This window comes from Carcharhinus amblyrhynchos, chromosome 33 (genome assembly GCF_965287045.1).
Source record: "Carcharhinus amblyrhynchos chromosome 33, sCarAmb.v2.hapA, whole genome shotgun sequence".
NCBI lineage: Eukaryota > Metazoa > Chordata > Chondrichthyes > Carcharhiniformes > Carcharhinidae > Carcharhinus > Carcharhinus amblyrhynchos.
Window position 1 is genome coordinate 6126748 of NC_137356.1, and position 24645 is coordinate 6151392.

The 24645-nt window shown below is 47.3% G+C and overlaps 1 protein-coding gene across 2 annotated transcripts; it reads left to right on the plus strand.

The window, feature by feature from the left end:
• The first annotated feature begins 764 nt into the window (after positions 1 to 764).
• On the plus strand, positions 765 to 18248 carry LOC145361006 (protein Dr1-like). 2 transcript variants are annotated; one of them, XM_080216528.1, is made up of 4 exons: positions 765 to 848; positions 3352 to 3773; positions 9834 to 9997; positions 17671 to 18248. In XM_080216528.1, the coding sequence occupies exons 2-4, from the start codon at positions 3551 to 3553 to the stop codon at positions 17806 to 17808; spliced, it is 525 nt and encodes a 174-aa protein (XP_080072654.1). In that variant the 5' UTR covers positions 765 to 848; positions 3352 to 3550; the 3' UTR covers positions 17809 to 18248. The 2 variants fall into 2 exon arrangements, with proteins under 2 accessions (XP_080072654.1, XP_080072655.1); XM_080216529.1 differs by lacking the exon at positions 765 to 848 and adding an exon at positions 1177 to 1196.
• The last annotated feature ends 6397 nt before the right edge of the window (positions 18249 to 24645 follow it).

Genomic DNA, 24645 nt, shown 5'->3' on the forward strand with positions numbered 1-24645 from the left:
CGCCAACCAATCCACGGGACGACCCTCAGCTGATTGACGTCAATTTTCACCAATCGGAGGTGACCGATTCTGATTGACGGTCAGATTGACCAATCGACAGCGGCAAGCTGTAGGTGACGTCCCTGACAACCGCCGATCCACGGTGCGGCCTCCGGATGATTGATGTCCAGTTGAACCAATAGTTTGTTCGAAATATGCTCAGGCAGTGCACCTTCTGACCAATCCGAAAGAAGGCCTGGCCGGGGCGTTTAAGTCCCGCCTCTACAGCAAAGTGGACAGCCCCTTCCCCGAAGAGGGAGAAAAAAATTCAACAGACACGAAATAATGAGATTTAAAAACTTCCAAGTTCTTACTATTTTATAAAACATGAAAACAACCAATTAAAACACTGAAATTAAATTTGGAAGTGAAAAAAGAAACAGCAGCTCCCAGAAGTCATTGCGGGTGTCTCTACAACAACAACTTATTTAGTTTTTCTTTTCATTCCTTATTAAATTTCACATTTGATTAAGGAGAGAGAACCGTTTATAATTTTGAAAGCGCGCTCCTCTGCAAATAATAATTCCGGAATTTTAAAATGAATAATTAAACCTGGGAAGCAGAAGTACTACTACTCCCAGAATGCAGCGGGCGGAGCAGGACTCTCGCATTTTTCTTTAACAATAATCCTAAATGTCAGGAGAGGGAGAAAGAGGAGGCGTCGAGAGGGAAAAATGGGGGAATTCCACGCCAGTCAGATAAAAAGAGAGAGTTTTTAAAATATCCGTTGCCCCTGGAAACGGAAGTGGTGCGGAAGTGACTTCTGGTGGTGTTGAAGCGGCTCGAGCGCGGGGAGTGAGGAAAAGATGGTAAAAACTCAACCAGATTTTATTAGGTTGCAAGTCGGCTTACATTAATACTACGATGAAGTGACTGTGAAAATCCCCCAGTCCCCATACTCCGGCGCCTGTTCGGGTACACTGAGGGAGAATTTAGCATAGCCAATGCGCCCTAACCAGCATGTCTTTCAGACTGTGGGAGGAAACCAGAGCACCCGGAGGAAACCCACGCAGACCTGGGGAGACCGTTCAGACTGCATACAGACAGTGACCCAAGGATGGGAATGGAACCTGCATTAAAGTTGTCAGGGTGGCGGAGGAACTTCTTGCGCTGTGGGTGACTGTTGCTGAATCTCAATCGCCTTCAGTGGCCTCGAGGTGCTGACCCTGGTGCTGGTTGGGTGGGACACAGCCACATTGCTCAGTCCCTTCTGTAGGCAGGATATTATTGCCCCCCACCCCCCTGCTCACTCCACTCCCCACCCACCCCCCGCTCACTCCCCGTTCCCACCCACCCCCTGCTCACTCCCCCCCCCCCCCCGCTCACTCCCCGTCCCCCCCCCACTCACTCCCTATCCCCCCCCCCGCTCACTCCCCATCCCCCCCCCCGCTCACTCCCCATCCCCCCCCCGCTCACTCCCCATCCCCCCCCCCACTCACTCCCCGTCCCCCCCGCTCACTCCCCCCCCCCCCGCTTACTCCCCGTTTCTCCTCCGCTTACTCCCCGTTCCCCCCCCTGCTTACTCCCCGTTCCCCCCCCCCCGCTTACTCCCCGTTTCCCCCCCCCGCTTACTCCCCGTTCCCCCTCCCCGTTCCCCCCCCCCGCTTACTCCCCGTTCCCCCCCCCCGCTTACTCCCCGTCCCCCCCCCCCCGCTTACTCCCCGTCCCCCCCCCCCCGCTTACTCCCCGTTCCCCCCCCCCGCTCACTCCCCGTTCCCCCCCCCGCTCACTCCCCGTTCCCCCCCCGCTCACTCCCCGTTCCCCCCCCCCGCTCACTCCCCGTTCCCCCCCCCGCTCACTCCCCGTTCCCCCCCCCGCTCACTCCCCGTTCCCCCCCCCGCTCACTCCCCGTTCCCCCCCCCGCTCACTCCCCGTTCCCCCCCCCGCTCACTCCCCGTTCCCCCCCCCGCTCACTCCCCGTTCCCCCCCCCGCTCACTCCCCGTTCCCCCCCCCCGTCTCCCTTCTCTTCCCCCCCCCCCCCGTCTCCCTTCTCTTCCCCCCCCCGTCTCCCTTCTCTTCCCCCCCCCGTCTCCCTTCTCTTCCCCCCCCCCCCGTCTCCCTTCTCTTCCCCCCCCCCCCGTCTCCCTTCTCTTCCCCCCCCCGTCTCCCTTCTCTTCCCCCCCCCCCGTCTCCCTTCTCTTCCCCCCCCCCCGTCTCCCTTCTCTTCCCCCCCCCCCCCCGTCTCCCTTCTCTTCCCCCCCCCCCGTCTCCCTTCTCTTCCCCCCCCCCCCGTCTCCCTTCTCTTCCCCCCCCCCCCCGTCTCCCTTCTCTTTCCCCCCCCGTCTCCCTTCTCCCTCCCTCCCTCCCCCCCCCGTCTCCCTTCTCCCTCCCTCCCCCCCCGTCTCCCTTCTCCCTCCCTCCCCCCCCGTCTCCCTTCTTCCTCCCTCCCTCCCCCCCCCGTCTCCCTTCTCCCTCCCTCCCCCCCCCCCCCCCGTCTCTCCCCTTCACACCCCCCCCGTCTCTCCCCTTCACACCCCCCCGTCACACCCCCTCCCGTCTCCCCCCTTCACACCCCCCCCGTCTCCCCCCTTCACACCCCCCCCGTCTCCCCCCTTCACACCCCCCCCTTCTCCCCCCTTCACACCCCCCCCTTCTCCCCCCTTCACACCCCCCCCCGTCTCCCCCCTTCACACCCCCCCCCGTCTCCCCCCTTCACACCCCCCCCGTCTCCCCCCTTCACACCCCCCCCGTCTCCCCCCTTCACACCCCCCCCTCCATTAAATGAGCCATTTCACTCAACGTAAGGGTATGCTTATCAAGAGCTTTGTAAGCAAACTCTCAACGCCAGGTTCACTCACCTGATGAAGGAGCCGTGCTCCGACAGCTCGTGATTCCAAATAAACCTGTTGGACTTTAACCTGGTGTTGTGAGACTTCTTACTGTGCCTACCACAGTCCAACGGTAGCATCTCCACATCATCTCAAAAACTTTGTCAGAGTTGCAAGAGACACCTTAAGAAGTTGAGGGTCTTTGAGGGAATTCCAGAGCTTTGACAAGAGAAGGCAAGTCTGCCAATGGTGAAGTGATTAAAATTGGTGATGCTCGAGGAATCTGAAAATGATGATGAGTATCAGCTAAATCAAACAAGTCTTTAAATTGGGGTCATCCTTTACCCATGTGCCGCTCCTACCATGGATCTAATGACTGACTCCAGTGAGGTTTACTAAGTCTATTTGTTTTCATCCATGCAGTCAGAGTGTGGCCAATTTGTCTTACTAAAGATAGTTTTTCCGTGACAATTAATGTTCATTTGTTTTCTACTGCTAAGGTTTTATATCTTAATGCCTGATGTTTTTGCCTTTTTTCTCCAGGATGGCAAGATCATATTTAATTCCTTCCTTGGTCTCTAAGCCAAATATCCGCCAGAGTTTGGTTCTGGAATGTGATCAGATTAAATCCCATTTCAGTCGATCAGCTTTATGTGGAATTGCTGCGTGCCGACCTCGTTAGGGAGAGTTACTTTTTTTTAGAAAAGAACTTTTAACACCACCTTGTATGGAATAAAGTACAATGGCCTCAGCTTCGGGTAATAATGATGATGATTTAACTATTCCAAGAGCTGCAATCAACAAGATAATCAAGCAGATTCTACCTAATGTCAGGGTCGCGAATGATGCCAGAGAAATGGTGGTGAGCTGCTGCACTGAATTCATCCATCTGATATCCTCTGAGGCTAACGAAATCTGCAATAAGTCTGATAAGAAAACCATCTCACCAGAACACATTATGCAAGGTACATGATTTAATGTAAGGGAACCACCGTGGAATTGCAGTGACGTTTTCTTCTTGCTCTTTCAGCCAATAAATGATCTTTGTCTCTGATTATTTACGCCATCTGATAGCTCACCTGTGTCACCAACCTTCAGCAGTAGCTCAGTAAGTGGCAGCATAGCCTCTGGGTCAGTACAACGGTTAGCACTGCTGCCTCAGCGCCAAGGACCCGGGTTCAATTCCAGTGTCGGGTGACTGTCTTTGCAGAGTCTGCACATTCTCCCTGTGTCTGCATGGTTTCCTCCCATGCTCCAAAGATGTGCTGGTTAGTTGGATTGACCATATTAAATTGCCTCTTAGTGTCCAAAGATGTGCAGGTTTACATTGATTGGCCATGTTAAATTGTCCCTGAGTGTCAGGTGGATTAGCAGGATACATACACAGGGGTTTCAGGGATAGGGCTTGGGTGGGATTGCTCTCAGTGCAGACTTGATGGGCCAGATGGGTGTCCTTCTGCGCTGTAGGGATTCTATAACTTTGTTTGCTCAAGTCACACTATGGAGATTTAATGTAGGCTGGACCATCAGTTGGGTACTGAGGCAAGTGCTGTGCTCTTGAAGGTGCCGTCTTTCAGATGAGACATGATGCTGAGTCTCTGTTGCATAAAGATAAAAGGTCCCACAGCCGCTGTTTGTGGAGGAGTTCACCCTGATTTCCTGGCCAATATTTATCCCCAGCTAGCACCTGCTGGATGATGGAGGATCTGGTTATTCCTTTCATCACAGTTTGTAGGTGAATACTATGTACAAACCTGTTGCTGTGTTACAGCAAAATGCCATTGAAACATTTTTGAGATGTGTTACAGCAACAGCTACATCTCAAAAATGTTTTATTGACATGTTGAGATGTCATCATATCCACAATATAACTTTTTTTTTCCTTTCTGTGTTGCTAAATAGTAAGATACAGGAGGCTATTGAAGCTACAAGCTTAATGGGCATCCCCACATAACTCTTCCCAACAGGAAGCCAGGATGTGTGTCCAAGGCACCGAGTTCAGTTGTATTTGCACTTTGCTCCAATCAGCTAACAGCTGAGACCAAATATCAAACTGTTCTTGATTGCTGCCACGCTGTATAAAAGTTGATATATAGCTTGGCATTAGGGCAGCATGGTGCTTAGCACTACTGCCTCACAGCGCCAGGGACCCAGGTTCAGTTCCCATCTTGGGTCACTGTCTGTGTGGAATTTGCACCTTCTCCCCACTGTCTGTGTGGGTTTCCACCGTGTGCCACCGGTTTCCTCCCACAGTCCAAAGATCCGCGGGTTAGGTTGATTGGTCCTCTAAATTGACCCTTTAATGTGAGTGGGATTAGTAGGGTAAATATGTGGGGTTACGGGGATAGGGTGAGATTGTTGTCAGTGCAGGCTCTGTGAGACGAATGGCCTCCATCTGCATTGTAAGGTTTCTGTGAGTTTGACTCTCAATTATCACCAGCATTCTGTCACTCCTCCCTTTTGTCAAGCGTCATAAGATCCAGCAGGGGTAGACCATTCGGCCCTTCAAGCCTGCTGCACCATTCAGCTGGTCTTCCATCTCAATGCCTTATGAATAAAGCTGTTCACCTTTGAGAAGTCTTTCCCACTGCGAGTGTCCAAGAAAAATATTGGCTGCCGGTCTGAAGGGGAAATGAGAAATTGTGAGTGGTCAGGATCTGGAACACTCTATCAGAAAAGATGTGGAAGTTGATTCCATTGATAATTTTTAAAAGGACAAATATTTGCAGGGTGATAGGCGAAAAAACTGGGAGTGTCAGATGAAGAGCAACTGCCCTCACAAGGAGCCACAATAGATGAGTTCTTATTGGATATCCTGAGGCATTATCGAGGGTATATAGGTCAACAGCTTATTGCCAAGTCTGCATCAGTACCAACCTTGGGTAGCAGTCTACACAAGATGGGTATTGTCTTGGATATTTACCTGGCTTTAATACGGGTCTTGTACTAATTCTGTTGCATGTATCAGTCAATAGTGTCTTGAGTTAATTGGATTGAAAAACGAGCCTTTTCAGTATTGCGCGCCTCATTGTGTCCCCATTGTAGATTATTGACAGCTGGGGAGAACCTATTGCATTTTATTTTGTCTGATGGCTCGCTGGGTTTTCATTCAGTGAGTAGCATGGAAATGCCGCGTTGTAAGGAAGATCGGTTCTCAGAGTATCACTCACAGAGGAGCAGTTGGACATGGCCAGAACAAACGTATAGAATTGTTGCCTGCCAGGTTTGAATACCGAGGGGCAGCATGATGACACAGTGCTCCGATTCCCGGCTCAGGTCACTGTGTGGAGTCTGCACGTCCTCCCCGTGCCTGCGTGGACTTCGTCCAGGTGCTCCAGTTTCCTCCCACATTCTGAAAGACGTGCTAGTTAGGGTGTATTGACCCTACAGGTGCCGGACTGTGGCGACTAGGAGAATTTCACAGTAACTTCATAAATGTAAGCCTTACTTGTGACTAATAAATAAACTTTTAAAATTTTATCTGAGGATAGATCAGTCACATTGCAGAATGTACATAAGAACATAAAAAATAGGAGCAGGAGTAGGCCATCTAGCCCTTCGAGCCTGCCCCGCCATTCAACAAGATCATGGCTGATCTGAAGTGGATCAGTTCCACTTTCCCGCTTTCTCCCCATAACCCTTAATTCCCTTGTCTATCAGAAACCTATCTTCCCGTGACTTAAATATATTCAGCGAGGTAGCCTCAAACACTTTAATGGGCAGAGAATTCCAGAGACTCTCCACCCTTCGAGTGAAGAAGTTCCTCCTCAACTCCGATCTAAACTGTCCCCCCTTTATTTTGAGGCTGTGCCCTCTAGTTCTGCTATCCTTTCTAAGCAGGAAGAATCTCTCTACCTCTACCCTATCTATCCCCTTCATTATCTTGTAAATCTCTATAAGATCCCCCCTCAGCCTTCTAAACGCCAACGAGTACAGACCCAGTCTATTCAATCTCTCCTCATAGGCTAGCCCCCTCATCTCCGGTATCAACCTAGTGAACCTTCTCTGCACTCCCTCCAAGGCCAATATATCCTTTCACAAATGCGGTGACCAAAACTGCACACAGTACTCCAGTTGCGGCCTCACTAGTGCCCTGTACAGTTGCAGTAAGACCTCCTTGCTTTTATATTCTATCCCCCTCGCTATAAAGGCCAACATTCCATTCGCCTTCTTGATCACCTATTGCACCTGTAGACTGGGTTTTTGCGATTCATGCACAAGGACCCCCAGGTCCCTCTGCACTGTAGCACGCTGCAGCTTTTCACCCTTTAAATAATAATCCCTCCTACTATTATTTCTACCGAAGTGGATAACTCACATTTGCTAACATTATACTCCATCTGCCAGGTCCTCGCCCACTCACTCAGCCTATCCAGATGTCTCTGCAGACTTTCCGCGCCTTCCACGCAATTTGCTTTTCCACTCATCTTCATGTCATCAGCAAATTTCGTTACCCTACACTCAGCCCCCTCCTCCAGATCGTCTGTGTAAATGGTAAACAGTTGAAGCCCCAACACCGATCCCTGCGGCACTCTGCTAGTCACCAACTGCCAACCAGAATAGCACCCATTGATTCCAACTGTCTGCTTCCTTTTAGACAACCAATCCTCTATCCACGCTAACACCTTACCCGCAACTCCGTGCACCCTAACCTTATGCAGCAACTTTTGTGAGGCACCTTATCAAACGCCTTCTGGAAATCTAAACCACCACATCCACCGGTTCCCCTCTGTTTACCGCACTAGTCACATCCTCATAGAAATCCAATAAATTCGTTAAACACGACTTCCCCTTCATGAATCCGTGCTGTGTCTGTTCGATCAAACCGTTATTTTCTAGGTGCCTTGCTATTTCTTCTTTGATGACAGATTCTAGCATTTTTCCAACTACAGATGTTGAACTAACTGGCCTATAATTCCCTGCCTTTTGCCTGCTACCTTTTTTAAACAGCAGAGTAACATGAGCCATTTTCCAATCTTCTGGCACTTCCCCAGAGTCCAGCAAATTTTGATAAATAATTACTAAGGCATCCACTATCTCCTCTGCCATTTCTTTCAGAACCCTGGGATGCATTCCATCCGGTCCCTGGGACTTGTCTACCTTCAGTCCCACTAGTCTATCAAGCACTACCTCTCTAGTGACAGTAATTGTATTAAGGACCTCATCTCCTACCATCCTTCTATCTTTAATATTCGGCAAGCTAGTTGTGTCTTCCTCCATGAAGACCGACACAAAAAACTTACTTAAAGCCTCAGCCATTTCCTCGTTACCCACCGCTAAATCCCCCCTCTCATCCTCCAAGAGTCCAACATTCACTCTAGCCAGGCTCCTCCTCTTTATATATTTGTAAAAACTTTTACTATCTTTTTTTTTACATTTAGAGCTAGTTTAGCTTCATACTTTATCTTTCCATTCTTTATCGCTTTCTTAGTCATTGTTGTTTTTTAAATCTTTCCCAATCATCTAATCGCCCACTATTTTTAGCCGCTCTGAATGCATCAGCTTTTAATTTAATACTCTCCTTTATTTCCTTCGATAACCGCGGCTGGTTGTCTCTTCTCTTACAGTTCTGTGATCTGTAAACAAACCAATATCTCACGCTCAGCAAAGCTAGTTAATATTTGACACAGCAAGGGTTTAGATGAGAGTTAATGTTGCACCTTGGAAGTTTGTAAGGGGTAATTTGACCAAGTTGTGTTCCATTTGTCAAGTTGAGCAGGGATCAAGTTGTGTAACTTCCTCACCCACATTTCGCCCCCATCCTCCTCTTTCTGCCCCCTGACTTTCTGGGGGTAGGAAGTGATCTGATCTCATACTATCAAGAGGCTGTTTGGCTGAGGCAGAAAACATGAAGATCAAGTTTGCCTTGCAACTGTTTTGTGGCTGCCTCCACAAAATGGGGAGGCAATGGCCTGGTGGTATTATCGCTAGACTTATAATCCAGAAACTCAGCTAATGTTCTGGGGACCTGGGTTCAAATCCCATCATGGCAGATGGCGGAATTTGAATTCAATAAAAAATATCTGGAATTAAGAATCTACTGATGACCCTGAAACCATTGTTGATTGTCGGAAAAACCCATCTGGATCACAGATGTCCTTTAGGGAAGGAAATCTGCCACCCTTACCTGCTCTAACCTACATGTGACTCCAGAGCCACAGTAATGTGGTTGACTCTCAACTGCGTTGGGGCACCTAGGGATGGGCAATAAATACTGGCCCGGCCAGTGACACCCATGTCCCACGAATTAATAAAGTCTTGAGGAGAATGGTTAGTATGAGAGATACTAGAATTATGCTAAGTATCTCCAAGCTAAGGAGATAAAAAGATCAATCAGGGTGCCCACTCCATCAATATAGAATCTTTACAGGGCAGAAGGAGGCCATTCGGCCCATTGAGTCTGCACTGACAACAATTCCACTCCAGCCCTATCTCTGCTTAGTTGCCCTGCCAATCCCTCTAACCTATCACATCCTGGGACTTGAGGGGTTTATTTAGCATGCCCAATCAACTGGACTGTTGGAGGAAACCGGAGCACCCAGAGGAAACCCCCACAAACACTGGGAGAATGTGGAGTCTGCACACATGGTGACCCAAGTCGGGAATCAAACCCAGGTTCCTGGAGCTGTGAGGCAGCAGTGCTAACCCACTGTGCCACCGAGCACAATCTATCTGGTGACTTCTCTTAACTCTATTGATAATGAGTTAGGATAGGATCCAGCCTGGCTGTAACACCATCGGAGTGCTGTGTTGACACTGTTCACACATCTAGAATTGGAAATAACTAATACGTGAATCTACCATAGCTCAAGTCCCAGATTTGGGAGAGATGAAATGAATGAGATGAATCTGAAATGAAATGAAATGGGACGGAACTGGTTCTCCACTTGACGTGAATCCTCAATGCGGATATGAAAATATTTTGAAATCAGACTGTCGGATGTAAATTTAATACCCCCCACAGAAAGCTCCTGAGTAGCTGTGGGAATGCTAAAAGCTTCTTTCTGTGTTACCTTGTACTGCAGCCTTGGAAAGTCTAGGCTTTGGATCGTATATAACTGAAGTAAAGGAAGTTCTGCGAGAATGTAAAACAGTTGCACTGGAAAGGAGGAAGGCCAGCTCCCGCTTGGAGAACCTTGGGATACCGGAGGAGGAACTGTTACGCCAGCAGCAAGAACTGTTCGCAAAAGTAAGGAAATGTCTCCATATTTTTGAAACGTAGAGTTTTCTTTCTCCTGTAAGTCATCCTGCAGTTGTTCAAGAACGGAACTTTGAGCCCTTTTCCCCAGCACATGTTCTCTCACAGTGAAATTTATTTGGTGATCTCTAATCAGTAGTTCCTTATTTCTCTTGTCTTGTGACAAAACTGACACTTGATTTGGTATATTATTGTCACATGTATTAGTATGCAGTGAAAAGTATTGACTTTTGGGTGCTATACAGACAAAGCATACTGTTCATAGAGAAGGAAAGGAGTGCAGAATGTAGTGTTACAATCATAGGTAGGGTGTACAGAAAGATCAACTTAGTGAGAGGTAGGCCCATTCAAAGCCTGATGGCAACAGGGAAGAAGTTGGTTCTGAGTCATTTGGTGCATGATCTCAGACTTTAATATCTTTTTCCTGACAGAAGAAGGTGGAAGAGAGAATGTCCAGGGTGCATGGAGTCCTTAATTATGCTGGCTGCTTTGCTGAGGCAGCGGGAAGTGTAGACAGAGAGAATGGATGGAGGCTGGTTTGCGTAATGGATTGGGTATCATTCACAACCTTTTATAGTTTCTTGCGGTCTTGGGCAGAGCAGGAGCCGTTGAGGTATTGAGTGCAATTAATCTACACTGCTTGTCTTGGTTGTCGGTGAAAACAAAGTCTATCCTAAAGGGCTTTAAGGAGGAAGTGCAAAAGCCATAGCAAACTAATAAATCAGTGAATTTTTTTTTCAATACGTGAAAGGCAAAGTTATAAAACATAGGGCAACGAAGTGGGGCGGCATGGTGGCACAGTGGTTAGCACTACTGCCTCATGGCATCAGAGACCCGGGTTCAATTCGTGGTTTGGGTCACTGTGTGGAGGCTGCATGTTTTCCCCGTGTCTGCATGCGTTTCCTCCAGGTGCTCTGCTTTCCTCCCACAGTCCAAAGATGTGTGGGTTAGGTTGATTCACCATGCTAAATTGCCCCTTAGTGTCAGGGGGGTGAGGTAAGATTACTGTTGGTGCAGGCTGAATGGGCTCTTTCTACACTGTAGATTCTATGATAAGAACATAAGAAATAGCAGCAGGAGTAGGCCATCTAGCCCTTCGAGCCTACCCCGCCATTCAATGAGATCGTGGCTGATCTGAAGTGGATCAGTTCCACTTTCCCGCTTTCTCCCCATAACCCTTAATTCCCCTGTCTATCAGAAACCTATCTACCCGTGACTTAAATATATTTAGCAAGGTAGCCTCCACCACTTCAACGGGCAGAGAATTCCAGAGATTCACCACCCTTTGAGTGAAGAAGTTCCTCCTCAACTCTGATCTAAACTGCTCCCCCCCCTTATTTGAGGCTGTGTCCTCTAGTCCTGCTATCCTTTCTAAGCGGGAAGAATCTCTCTACCTCTACCCGATCCATCCCCTTCATTATCTTATACATCTCTATAAGATCCCCCCTCATCCTTCTAAACTCCAACGAGTACCGATCTAGTCTATTTAGTCTCTCTTCATAGTCCAACCCCCTCATCTCTGGTATCAGCCTAGTGAACCTCCTCTGCACTCCCTCCAAGGCCAATATATCCTTCCGCAAGTGCAGCAACCAAAAATGGTGTGTGGGTTAGATGGATTGGTCATGCTAAATTACTCCTTAGCGTCGGGGAGCTAGCTACGGTAAATGCATGGGGTTATGGGGACAGGGCCTGGGAGGGATTGTGATCGATGCAGTCTTGATGGGCCGGATGGCCTCCTTCTGCACTGTCGGCATTCTATGATGGAGCCCATAAAATAATGCTGGAAAGTGCCCAAACAGTGACACACGGTATTCTGATTGTGGTCACTACGCTGAATACAGTTTCCCTTCAGTTCTATTTTTTGTTGAGCAGCCAGACACTCTGGAGTCCACAAGCTATTATCAACACCACAAAGTGTTGCTTTCTTCCATATTACTTGGGTGACTGCATAAAAATACAGTAAGACAACAGTGCATCTGCCGGTTGTGATGTATGGTACTGGAGACTGGGTCAGACGTTTTTCTAAATGATATTGCAGCCTTTGTCAGACTAAAAAAAAGTTGAAAAACGATTTGACATACTTGTTTCTTACCCATTTTAGATTAATGTGCTGCACTGCATTTCCCAGTCAAACCACTGATAAGGTGATCTGCTATTAGGTTCTGGTCTGCAGTCCAGGCAGCGACAACCATTTCTCCAATGCCCCAAACAAAATGAACAATGTCCAAACGTGTGGACAGATCACAGAATCCCGACAATGCAGAAGGAAGCCATTTGGCCCATCGGACCAACAACAATCTCATCCAGCCCCTAACTCCATAACCCCCACTTATTTACCCTGCTAATCTCCCTGACACTATGCGGCAATTTTGCATGGCCTATCAATGCAACATGCACATTGTTTGGAGCGTAGGAGGAAACTGGAGCACCCGGAGGAAGTCCATGCGGACACAGGGAGAACATGGAAATACCAGTCAGACAGTTGTCCAACTGGGAATCGAACCTACTGTGCCACCGTGCCGGCGCACGTCTTTGGACGCTAACGGCGATTTAGCATGACCAATCCACCTAACCTACACATCTTTGGACTGTGGGAGGAAACCGGAGCACCCAGAGGAAACCCATGCTGACACGGGGAGAACGTGCAAGCTCCACACAGACAGTGACCCAAGCTGGGAATTGAACCTGGGTCCCTGGCGCTTGAAGCAGCAGTGCTAACCACTGTGCTGCTGTGGTGACCAGTCAGTTGCTGACTGAATGAGAAGGAAGAGAAAACAGGAGCTGAGAGAGCCAATAGCATGATCCAAATAAATGGAGCTTTTGAAAACAGGCGAACAGTGAGACAGAGGGATTTTGGAAGGAAGTTCCAGAATATAGGATTTACCCAGAACGTATAGCACAGGAATAAGCCATCTGTTCCAACTGATCTGTACAAGCCTCCTCCCGCCCGTGCCTGCTCCCACCCAATCAGAATTTTCTTTTCTTCCTCCAGTACCTATCTAGCTTCTCCTTACAGAATGTAGTCACTGAAGAGAAGAGGGAACAAGAAGCAGTTGATGTTGGAGGAGCAGAGGGTTTATCTGGGGTCATGTGGCTGGAGATGACAGCAGCGGTCGACCCAAGCAAGCCCTTGAAGAGAGTTGGTCGTGATCTCGTAATCAATCTAGAATCATGGAATCTCTACAGTACAGAGGAAGGCTATTCGGCCCACCAAGTCTGCACCAACCACAGTCCCACCCAGGCCCTTTTCCTGCAACCTAACATATTTACCCTGCTAATCCCCCTGACACTAGCGTCAATTTAGCATGGGCAATCCATCTAACTCGTACATCTTTGGAGTGTGGGAGGAAACCGGAGCACCCGGAGGAAATCCACACAGATACACGGAGAATGTGCAGACTCCACACAGACAGTGACCCAAGCCAGGAATCGAACCCGGGCCCCTGGAGCAGTGAGGCAACAGTGCTAACCACTGTGCCGCCCCAATCTGTTGGGGTTGAAGAAGCCATGAAAGGTTGAGAGTGCACCTTGCATCAGAGCATTTTGGATTGGATTTTCTTTTTGGGGAGCATTTTGACTTTAAATCATGAGATGATGATAGCACAAGGCAGATGGAGTGTGCCAGCAGGCCATTTGATAGGCCAAACACATTTGAACACTTCTGAGTGAATCTGCTGAGAGAATTTCGAATGTTCCAACCGCCAGTCCTACTCGGATCAGTAAACCTAGCACAGACTGGGGATCAACAGTGGGACTTTGTTGCTCTGTGTGGCCTGGTTCCACGGTGAATTTATTCACTGTAAGCTGCAACAAAGAGCTTGCATAACAGCACGTCCCTTTCAGTGCAACAAGTTTATACGTCAAGTTTCTGCTGTGCCAGTTGGAATTCTGAAAACGAGGTCCTATTATCCTCAGGGCAGCACAGTGGTTAGCGCTGTTGCCTCACAGCGTCAGGGATCCAGGTTCGACTCCTGTCTGTGTGGAGTTTGCACATTGTCCCCGTGTCTGTGTGGGTTTCCTCCCCCACTCCAAAGATATGCAGGTTGGGTGGATTGGCCGTGCTAAATTGCCCCTTAGTGTCAGGGGGACTAGCTAGGATAAATGCATGGGATTCTGGGGTAGGCCATGGGTGGGATTGTGGTCAGTGCAGACTCGATGGGCCGAATGGCCTCCTTCTGCACTGTAGGGATTCTATTATGATGTGAAGCAATTTCAACAACATTATCTGACTGGCACACTCAGTGCAAATCCCCTTGTGCAGTTCAACTGTTCTTTTTTTCCAGGATATGTAGCTCTTTATTGAGGAATTGTGGTGTCATTGAGGTTAAATTGTCATTCTTTGGTTGCAGTACCACTCAGCCTTCAGTTTTCCCAATCCATTCCCAGGAGCCTCTGATCAGCAACTGGCTTGGTGTATTGGTAATTGCCTGGCTTCAGGGCTGGGTGAATGCCTTCTGATTATAACTTAAAATAATGATGGTTGTGGCTGCATCTCAATTACCTGATAAGCTACTGGCTCACACAGATGCAGGTTTGATCCCTAATCTATACTAAGCAAGCTGATCATAACTCAAATTTGTGTCACTTGTTTAATACTTAAACATTCTAAGACACTTAGGTTTAATTCATAGGACATGGGTGTCACTGGCTGGGCCAGCATTTATTGCCCATCCCTAGTTGCCTGAGGGCAGTTGAGAGAGTCAGCCACATTGCTGTGACTCTAGACACTTCACAGGGGCATTATCAAATGAAATCTTACACCAAGGCAAATAAGCTATTGGAGAGACGATGGCCTAGTGGTATTATCACTAGACTATTAAACTCAGCTAATGTTCTGGGGACCCGGGTTCGAATCCTGCCACAGCATATGGTGGAATTTGAATTCAATAAAAAATATCTGGAATTAAGAATCTACTGATGACCATGAAACCATTGTCAGAAAAAACCATCTTGTTCACTAATGTCCCTTTAGGGGAGGAAATCTGCTGTCCTTACCTGACCTAGCCTACATGTGACTCCAGAGCCACAGCAATGTGGTTGACTCTCAATTGCCCTCCAAGGGCAACTAGGGATGGGCAATAAATGCTGGCCAGCCAGCAATGCCCATGTCCCATGAATTAATAATAACAAAAGGACAGGTGACCAAAATGCTTGCTCAAAGCAATATGTTTTGAGCAGCGTCTTTAAGATGGAGGGAGACGATTAGGGAAGAAGTTGTAGCTTTTCAGGCCGAGATGGCTGAATGCAGAGCTGCCAGTTGTCAAGAGATGGGGATGTGCAAGAAACCAACACTGGAGGAGCACAGAAATCACCCACTAAAAACCCTGCAGTCGGCCCATAAACTGAGGAAAAATCCATCCATTCTTGTCCCTGAATGAAGCCGGATAGAAAATGGATTTGGGATAAGGGCAGAATCAGATTGCACAATTGATGAAAAATTAAATATTTCTCCCATACCTTTTGAAGTCCTAAGGAAAGTGCATTCCAGCCAATTCAGTACATTTGATGTCGCTGTTGTGATGCAGGAAGTGCAACAGGCCAACTTGAGCACCACAAATAGCAATGAGATAATAACCGGGTAGTGAGCTGCCCTGACATTCTTCGGAGCAATGTTAAAGATTCCTCTACCTTGTCTGAACGAGGGCACACCGCCATCAACACTTCGGAATGGGATTTGAACCCATATCACCTGGCTGCGGTGAGATCAATGGCTGTCACCTCGAAGAGTGTCACCTGGATGAAGTGTCAGTGAAACTCAATCTCCACAAGAGTTGGGCAAAGTAACTGAATTTATAGCTGTGTCTCATGGACCAAGATGGGAAGCTGCATTGTCGGAGATGTAGGATTGCATACTTTTAAGATCTCCAATATATCGTCCCTGCTCCTATTATCTGTGCAGGGATCTTGATGGTATCAGTAAGCCTGTCAACCATGGGAAGGTATCACCAGCCAAAGTTAACCCCGTCTGGACAAATGCTAGAGTGGGCACCTGAATCATTATTTATTGACACACCCTACCCCAAACGATGCTGAGGCTCGATACAGTGCACTTTCTCCATCCCACTCACCACTGCAATGAGTAGTGAGGCAGCAAGGTGGCACAGTGGTTAGCACTGCTGTCTCACAGCGCCAGGGACCCAGGTTCAATTCCAGCCTTGGGTCACTATGTGGAGTTTGCACATTGTCTTCCTGTGTCTGCATGAGTTTCCTGAGGGTGTTCTGGTTTCTTCCCACAGTCCAAAGATGTGCGGTTAGGTAAATTGTCCCTGTTAAATTGTGTGGAAGTGTCCCAAGGTGTGTAGATTACGGCGATTAGCGGGGGCACAGTGGTCAGCACCGCTGCGTCACAGCGCCAGAGACACCTGGGTTCGATTCCTGCCTCGGGTCAATGTCTGCACGTTCTCCCCCTGTTTGCGTGGGTTTCCTCTGGGTGCTCGGATTTCCTCCCACAGTCCGAAAGATGGTTAGGGTGCATTGGCCGTGCTAAATTCTCCCTCAGTGTACCCGAACAGACAATGGGAGTGTGGCGACTAGGGGATTTTCACAGTAACTTCATTGCAGTGTTAATGTAAGCCTACTTGTGACAATAATAAATAATTATTAATAATTAATACATGGGGTTACTAGGATAAGGGATTGTGGTCTGTGCAGATGCAATGGGCCAAATGGCCTCCTTCTGCACTTTACGATTCTATGAGAGACACAAACACACCAACACATTCAGAGCTGTAAAAGAGAATTAGCAACTGCTATCCTTTGGTGAGATTTACTAACAGAGAGGAAAGCGGGCAACGCAGATTGAGTTTGAGTTTTGAGGGTACTGTGTGGGGAGGGGAGGTGGGAGATGGAAAGGAAAGTGGGGTTGAGACCACAATCAGAACAGCTGTGATTTCATAAATGTAAAGGAGAACATGCCCCTGTCTACATCAGCGAGGACGAAGTGGGCGAGAGCTTCAAGTGTTGAAGTGTCCATGTCACCAACAACCTGTCCCAGTCCCCCACACGCTGACGCTATATTTAAGAAAGCCTATCAACGTCTCTACTTTCTCAGAAGACTAAGGAAATTTGGCATGTCAGCTACAATTCTCACCAACTGTTGCAGATTCACCATAGAAAACATTCTTTCTGGTTGTATCACAGCTTGGTATGGGCTCCTGCTCTGACCAAAACCGCAAAAAAAACTACAAAAGGTCATGAATGTTGCCCAATCCATCACACAAACCAGCCTCCCATCCATTGACTCTGTCTACACATCCCACTACCTCAGAAAAGCAGCCAGCATGATTAAGGACCCCATCCACCCCGGACATTCTCTCTTCCACTTTCTTCCTTCGGGGGAAAAAGATACAAGTCTGAGGTCGCGTACCAACCAACTCGAGAACAGCTTCTTCCCTGCTACTGTCAGACTTGTGAATGAACTTACCTTGCATTAAGCTGATCTTTCTCTACATCCTGGCTATGACTGTAACACTACATTCTGCAGTCTCTCTTTTCCTTCTCTATGAACAGTATGCTTTGTCTGTATAGCGCAAAAAAAATACATTTCACTGTATACTAACACACGTGACAATAATAAATCAAATCACTGGATGCTGGAGCAAGGCGGTGGGGATTCTATGAGGGAGATATGTTGAACCACTCTGGTTTTCTCCATTTTCCCCCAGGCGCGACAGCAGCAGGCAGAACTGGCGCAGCAAGAATGGTTGCAGATGCAACAAGCCGCGCAGCAGGCGCAGCTGGCAGCAGCGTCCGCAAACAAGGCCGGCTCCTCACAGGACGAGGAAGAGGAGGAGGACACCTAAGGTATCGCTTGGGGCAGATCGCTTCCCTTTCTTAAGCTGCTCCCCACCCGCACGCCTCCTGCCGCTTCCCACAGCGGCAGCGCAGGTGGTCATTGGTTGGCATTTTGCCCAGGTCGACGGCTGAAGAGTCGGTTGCAAAATTTTAAACGGACTAGCAGACTCAGTTTAAAAAAAACAAAAAAAAATTGTGCGTTTGGACTTGCTGGATTTAAAAAGAAACGTGACGTGGTCTGAGCAGGACAGTGCACATGCATGGACCTTTAGACCTTCACATGGATTTTTATATACTTTGGTTAATTGGAGTAAAGTGTTAAAGATAAAAGTTCCTGTTGGACATATATTTTGTGGGTTTTATTAATGTATTTGGTAATTGAAGACTAAGTTGCCTTGTTTACAGTAATGATAATAAAAGTGGAATAGGTATTCTTTTCTGACTGTGACATATTTGTGAGCCTTTTAATTTAACTTTATTTAATTGCATCCTGTTTTTGCTTCATAGCAACCAAAACGTTTCTGAGCTATTTATCATCGTGCTATGTCATTTGGCGGTCACTATTTTTTTTAATTTATCCCGGCAAGGTCAGGAATGTATTTTCCGTCTCTGATTGCCTTGATGCCAATGGACCTTCTTCTGAAATCTGTATGGTATGAATTGCTTGCTGAGGCATTGCAGGTGCTACAGAACCGAGTAAAAGTTGTGTGGGTTCCCTTCCTGAAGAATATTTGTCAATAGGTCTGAACTCTGTGCTTCGTCCTTGCTTTCTGTCTTTTGCATGGCTTTGGAAGCAGAGATTCTCTTCACAGATGTTCACGTCAGGTTGGATAGTCAGAAGTTTTTTTCCCAGGGTGGAAGAGTCAATTACTAGGGTGTCATAGGTATAGGGTGCAAGAGGCAAGGTTTAAAGGAGATGTACGAGGCAAGTTTCTTCACACACAGGGTGGTGGATGCCTGGAACTCGCTGCCAGGGGAGTTAGTGGAAGCAGATACGATAGTGACTTTCAAGGGGCATCTTGACAAATACATGAATAGGATGGGAATAGAAGGATATGGTCCCCGGGAGGGTAGGGGGTTTTAGTTCAGTCGGGCAGCATGATCGTGCAGGCTTGGAGGGCCGAAGGGTGTGTTCCTGTGCTGTAATTTTCTTTGTTCTTTGTTCCTTCGCCAATCCAGTGATCTACTGGGGAGCAAGTGTAACTCAAGGACATCACCCTCAAGATGTTTTTGTGTTCTCTGTGGTTTGGTCAGGGTTACTGCAGTCACAGCCAGGGAAGGTGCACAGCACCAGGGACCTGGATTTCCATTTGGGTCACTGTCAGTACGGCTTACAATTAACACTTCAATGAAGTTAATGAGAAAACCCCGTAGTCGCCACACTCCGGCGCATGTTCGGGTACACTGAGGAAGAAGTTAGCACGGCCAATGCACCCTAACCAGCACATCTTACAAATTGTGGGAGGAAACTGGAGCACCCAGAGGAAATCCACGCAGACTCCGCACAGACAGTGACCCAAGCCGGGAATCGAACCCGGGTCCCTGGCACTGTGAGGCAGCAGTGCTAATGACCGTGCTGCCCCATCATTGATCATTAAGCAGAACTCAAATGCCCAAAAGAGAACCTCATTTTATTAGCTGGTACAGCCTGGTTGGAAGTCCCATGGAAACTCAACATGAGGCAACCAGCTATTTTTAAACCTCGTGTCAAAACTATAATTGTAGTGAGATTGATTTTATTCCTTTTAATTTGACTTCTGAATCATTGCATATTTCAGTAAGTACTGGGAATTAACTGGGACATACCCACATAAGGGTATAATTAATCCTTGAAAATCCATTTATTTCCACCTAAGTTTGCTGAAATTAAAGAGTAATTGTTATTTTTATTTCCTTGGATGTTTCTTAAAAAGCAGCAGGTACTTCTGATATCTCATTAACTCAACTCCACGAACCAAAAGATCTCCATTGGATTCCCAGTGCTAAGTTAGCTAATCACCTCAAAGAGGCAGCAGTTCTCTTCGCCAGCAACAGGGAATCTCTAAATATACCAAATCTAGCTCTGAACCAATGCAGTGTATTTACCACAATATAGGTGATTTCCTTTATCTAAAGTTTATTTTAGTAGGTTTACATTAACACTGCGAGGAAGTTACTGTGAAAATCCCCTAGCTGCCACACTGCGGCGCCATTTAGGGTATAGAGGGAGAATTTAGCACGGCCAGTGCACCTAACCAGCAAGTCTTTAGGACTGTGAGAGGAAACTGAAGGAAATCCATGCAGACACGGGGAGAATGTACAAACTCTACATAGTGACCCAAGGGATCGAACCTGAGTCCCTGATGCTTTGAGGCAGCATTGCTAACCACTGTGCCACCGTGTCACCCCCTGGCTATCCTGCGTCCTGGGCACGTATTAGGGGTGCCAGAAGGGAGGGGTGAAGGGGATAATCAGCCAGGTATCATGCACTGAGTCCCAATCTAGGCTCGATCACCTGGAAAGTCGAGGGCTGTGTGGGAGCGAGTTCCCCTCCAAGCCACCCGCCATCCTGACTCGAAAACACATCACCTTTCATAGAATCACCACAGTGCAGAAGGAGGCCAACCGGCCCAACAAGTGCACTGACAGAGCATCTTACCCAGTCCCTAACCCCACATATTTAGTGTCAGAGGTTTACAGCATGGAAATAGGTCCTTCAGCCCAACTTGTCCATGTTGCCTTTTAACCATTAAGCTCGTTCCAATTGTATGCATTTGGCTCATATCCCTCTATACCTGTCTTACCCATTTAACTGTCCAAATGCTTTTTGAAAGACAGAATTGTACCCTCCTTTACTACTACCTATGGCAGCTCATTCCAGACATTCACCACCTTCTGCGTGAAAAAACTGTCCCTCTGTACCCTTTTGTATCTCTCCCCTCTCAGCTTAAACCTATGCCCTCTAGTTTTAGACTCCCTACCTTTGGGAAAAGATATTGATTATCTAGCTGATTGATTTATGCCACTAATCCCTCTAACCTGCACATCTTTGGACACTAAAGGACAATTTACCATGGCCAATCCACCTAACCTGCACGTCTTGTGACACTAAGGGGCAATTTAGCATAGCCAATCCATTTAACCTACATATCTTGGGATACTAAGGGGCAATTTAACTTACCAATCAATCTAACCTGTGCATCTTTAGACTGTGTGAGGAAACTGGGGCACCCAGAGAAAAACCACATGGACGCTGGGAGAGTGCAAACTCCACACAGACAGTAACCCAAAGGCTGGAATTAAACCTGGGTCCCTAGGCTTGTGAGCTAATACTGCACCACCACTGTTCTTCACTGTCACCAGATCCTGTAACTCCCTTCCTAACAGCGCTGTGGGCTCACGGTTCAAGACACCAACTTCTCAGGGCAATTATGGGTGGGCAAGCGCAGATGGGCCACGAGGCTGGCCTTTCCAGCAATGCCCACATCCCATGAGCAAAAATGCCGTTGTATCCAAAAGGCCTGTTGAAGCTTCAGGGCTTGCACGTAAATGATAATCTCTATGAGACGATGATGAGTACTTGTTAAAACACAACATCCAAGCTGAAGAGAGAAAGGAACGTTGATTAATCAAAGTGATCTGGCATTGCATTCCGGCAAGGACTGGATTATTGTGAACACATGCACTACCATTCCAGCCCAGTAGGTGGCCCATTGTACTGCAGAGAGAAATTTCCATTTGAGTAAATGTTATTTTTTTTAAATTTGCTTGCGTATCTATCAGCATACATTAACATGATTATATTCTGTGCTTAAAAACACTAATTAATACTTGCAGTGAACTCCAAACATATCTGGGGAAGTACTAATTATTCACTGCAATCCTCAAACATGCTGGCTTATAGTGCTGCAGGCCTTTATGTTCAGTGTGAGAGACCAGGCAGACTGTTCGACTGTCGGAGCATCACTGGATCTTCACACAAATTTATTTTCCAGCAAGGGGTTGCTCAGCAGCAAGTCAGAGGTGGTGGAATGTTTTAAAGTTTTTTTAAAAATTTATTTTAGTGTCACAAGTAAGGCTTACGTTAATACTGCAATGAAGTTACTGTGAAAACCCCCTGGTCGCCACACTCAGGTGCCTGTTTAGGTACACCAAGGGAGAATTTAGCACGGCCAATGCTGCCTAACCAGCACGTCTTTGGAAGGAAACCGGACCACCTGGAGGAGACCCACACAGACTCAGGGAGAACGTGCAAACTCCACACAGGCAGCGACCTGAGCTAGAATTGAACCAGGGTCCCTGGAGCTGTGAGGCAGCAGTGCTAACCACTGTGCCACCATGCCATTCCTCTGTGGACTAATCCAACCAGTCGCATTTTCCTGCTCTCTCCCTGTTGCCCCACAACTTCCTTTCCCTCAAGCACCTATCCAATTTCCTTTTGCGATCAACTACCACTTCCACAACCTGGTGGACAGTCGTTACAATTAAACTTCCAGTGAAAGTGGAGACTCAAAGTTACCTGTAACAAGTTTGAATTTATGCGATAAAGTGAAACATTACTAGTGAAGAATTGCTCCCCCCGCTCACCACCCTTGTATAATAAGTATCTCTTTATAAATGCTCAAATGAGGAACGCCGTCCACTTGTTTATCCTTATTCTTAATTTACACAGTTGACAATTATGACTTGCTATTTCAAACAAATGTCCTCACATCCTTCCTAAAAATCTTGAATCTGCTCTACTAGTTCTTGTAGGGCAGAGTTGATGCTTAGTGGTATTATCACTGAATTATTAATCCAGAAACTCAGCTATTGTTCTGGAGACCTGGGTTCGAATCCCGCCATGGCAGATGGTGGAATTTGAATTCAATAAAAAATATCTGGAATTAAGAATCTACTGACGACCATGAAACAAACCATTGTCAGAAAAACCCATCTGGTTCACTAATATCCTTTAGGGAAGGAAATCTGCCATTCTTACCCGCTCTGGCCTACATGTGACTCCAACAACACAGCAATATGGTTGACTCTCAACTGCCCTTGGGCAACTGGGAATGGGCAATAAACGCTGGCCTAGCCAGCAACGCCCATGTCCCACAAATAAATAAAAAAAGACAGTGGTTAGCACTGCTGCCTCATAGTGCCAGGGTTCGATTCCTGGCTTGGGTCACTGTGTGGAGTCTACATGTTCTCCCCGTATCTGCATGGGTTTCCGCTGGGTGCTCCAGTTTCCCCCCTCAGCCCGAAAGACATGCTGATTAGGTGCATTGGCCATGCTAAATTCTCCCTCAGTGTACCCGAACAGAGTGTGGCGACTAGGGGATTTTCACAGTGACTTCATTGCAGTGTGAATGGAAGCCAACTGGCAACAATAAATAATTATTAATAATAATAAATACATGGGGTTACGGGGATAGGGGATGGGTGGGATCATTGACGGTGCAGGCTTGAAGGCCCAAATGGCCTCCTGCACTGTGGCGATTCTATGATTCTAAAACAAAATAGATACAATAGTCTGGCTGAGAAGGGTGTGAACTGAAAACAAACCCCAACAATTCTGGAAGAATTCACAATCTCTCCTTTTCCTTCCACCAGGGCACTTGAGCTTGAATATTCGGGCTTCGGAGAGAGTGATTTGATTTGATTTATTATTGTCACACGTATTAGCATGCAGTGAAAAGTATTGTTTCTAGCGCAATATACAGACAAAGCATGCTGTTCATAGAGAAGGAAAGGAGAGGGTGCAGAATGTAGTGTCACAGTCATGGCTAAGGTGCAGAGAAAGATCAGCTTAATGTGAGGTAGGTCCATTCAAAAGTCTGACAGCAGCAGGGAAGAAGCTGTTCTTGAGTCGTTTGGTACATGATCTCAGACTTTTGTATCTTTTTCCTGACGGAAGAAGGTGGAAGAGAGAATGTCTTGGGTGTGTGGGGTCTTTCAATGAGCTGGCTGCTTTGCCGAGGCAGCGGGAAGTGTAGACAGAGTCACTGGATGGGAGGCTGGTTTGCGTGATGGATTGGGCTACATTCACGACCTGTTGTAGTTCCTTGCGGACTTGGGCAGAGCAGGAGCCACACCAAGCTGTGATACAACCAGAAAGAATGTCTTCTATGTTGCATCTGCAAAGTTGATGAGAGATGTAGCGGACATGCCAAATTTCCTTAGTCTTCTGAGAATGTAGAAGCATTGGTGGGCTTTTTTTAACTATAGTGTCGGCATGGGGGGGGATCAGGACAGGATGTTGGTGATCTGGACACCTAAAAACCTGAAACTCTCGACCCTTACTACTTCGTCCTTGTTGATGTGGACAGGGGCATGTTCTCCTTTACACTTCCTGAAGTTGATGACAATCTCCTTCATTTTGTTGACTTTGAAGGAGAGATGTAGTTGTTATTGATTCAGACTGTACCAGGTGTGAGGTGTTTTTGGATTATCCGCAGAGATCAGAGAAGCCGGAATAAGAACAGAAAAATGCTGGAAATGCCTCAGCAAGCCAGAGAACATCTGCGGAGAGAGAAGAACAGACTTAACATTACAGTTTGATGATCTTCCAGCAGAGAGGTTTGCAAAGAGGTTTTTAAAAGTATAAAGAGAAGTGTTGCTGCAGTTGTTGGATATTGTGTCCAGTTTGATCTCCTTATTTGAGGAAGGATGTGGTGACATTGGAGGCAGTTCAGAGGAGGTTCACCAGATTAATTCCGGGGATGAAGGGATCTTTTTAAAATATTCATTCGTGGGACATGGGCATCACTGGCTGGCTGCCCCTTAGAGGGCAACTGAGAGTCAACCACATTGCTGTGACTCTGGAGTCACACATAGGCCAGACCAGCTAAGAATGGCAGATTTCCTTCCCTAAAGGACATTAG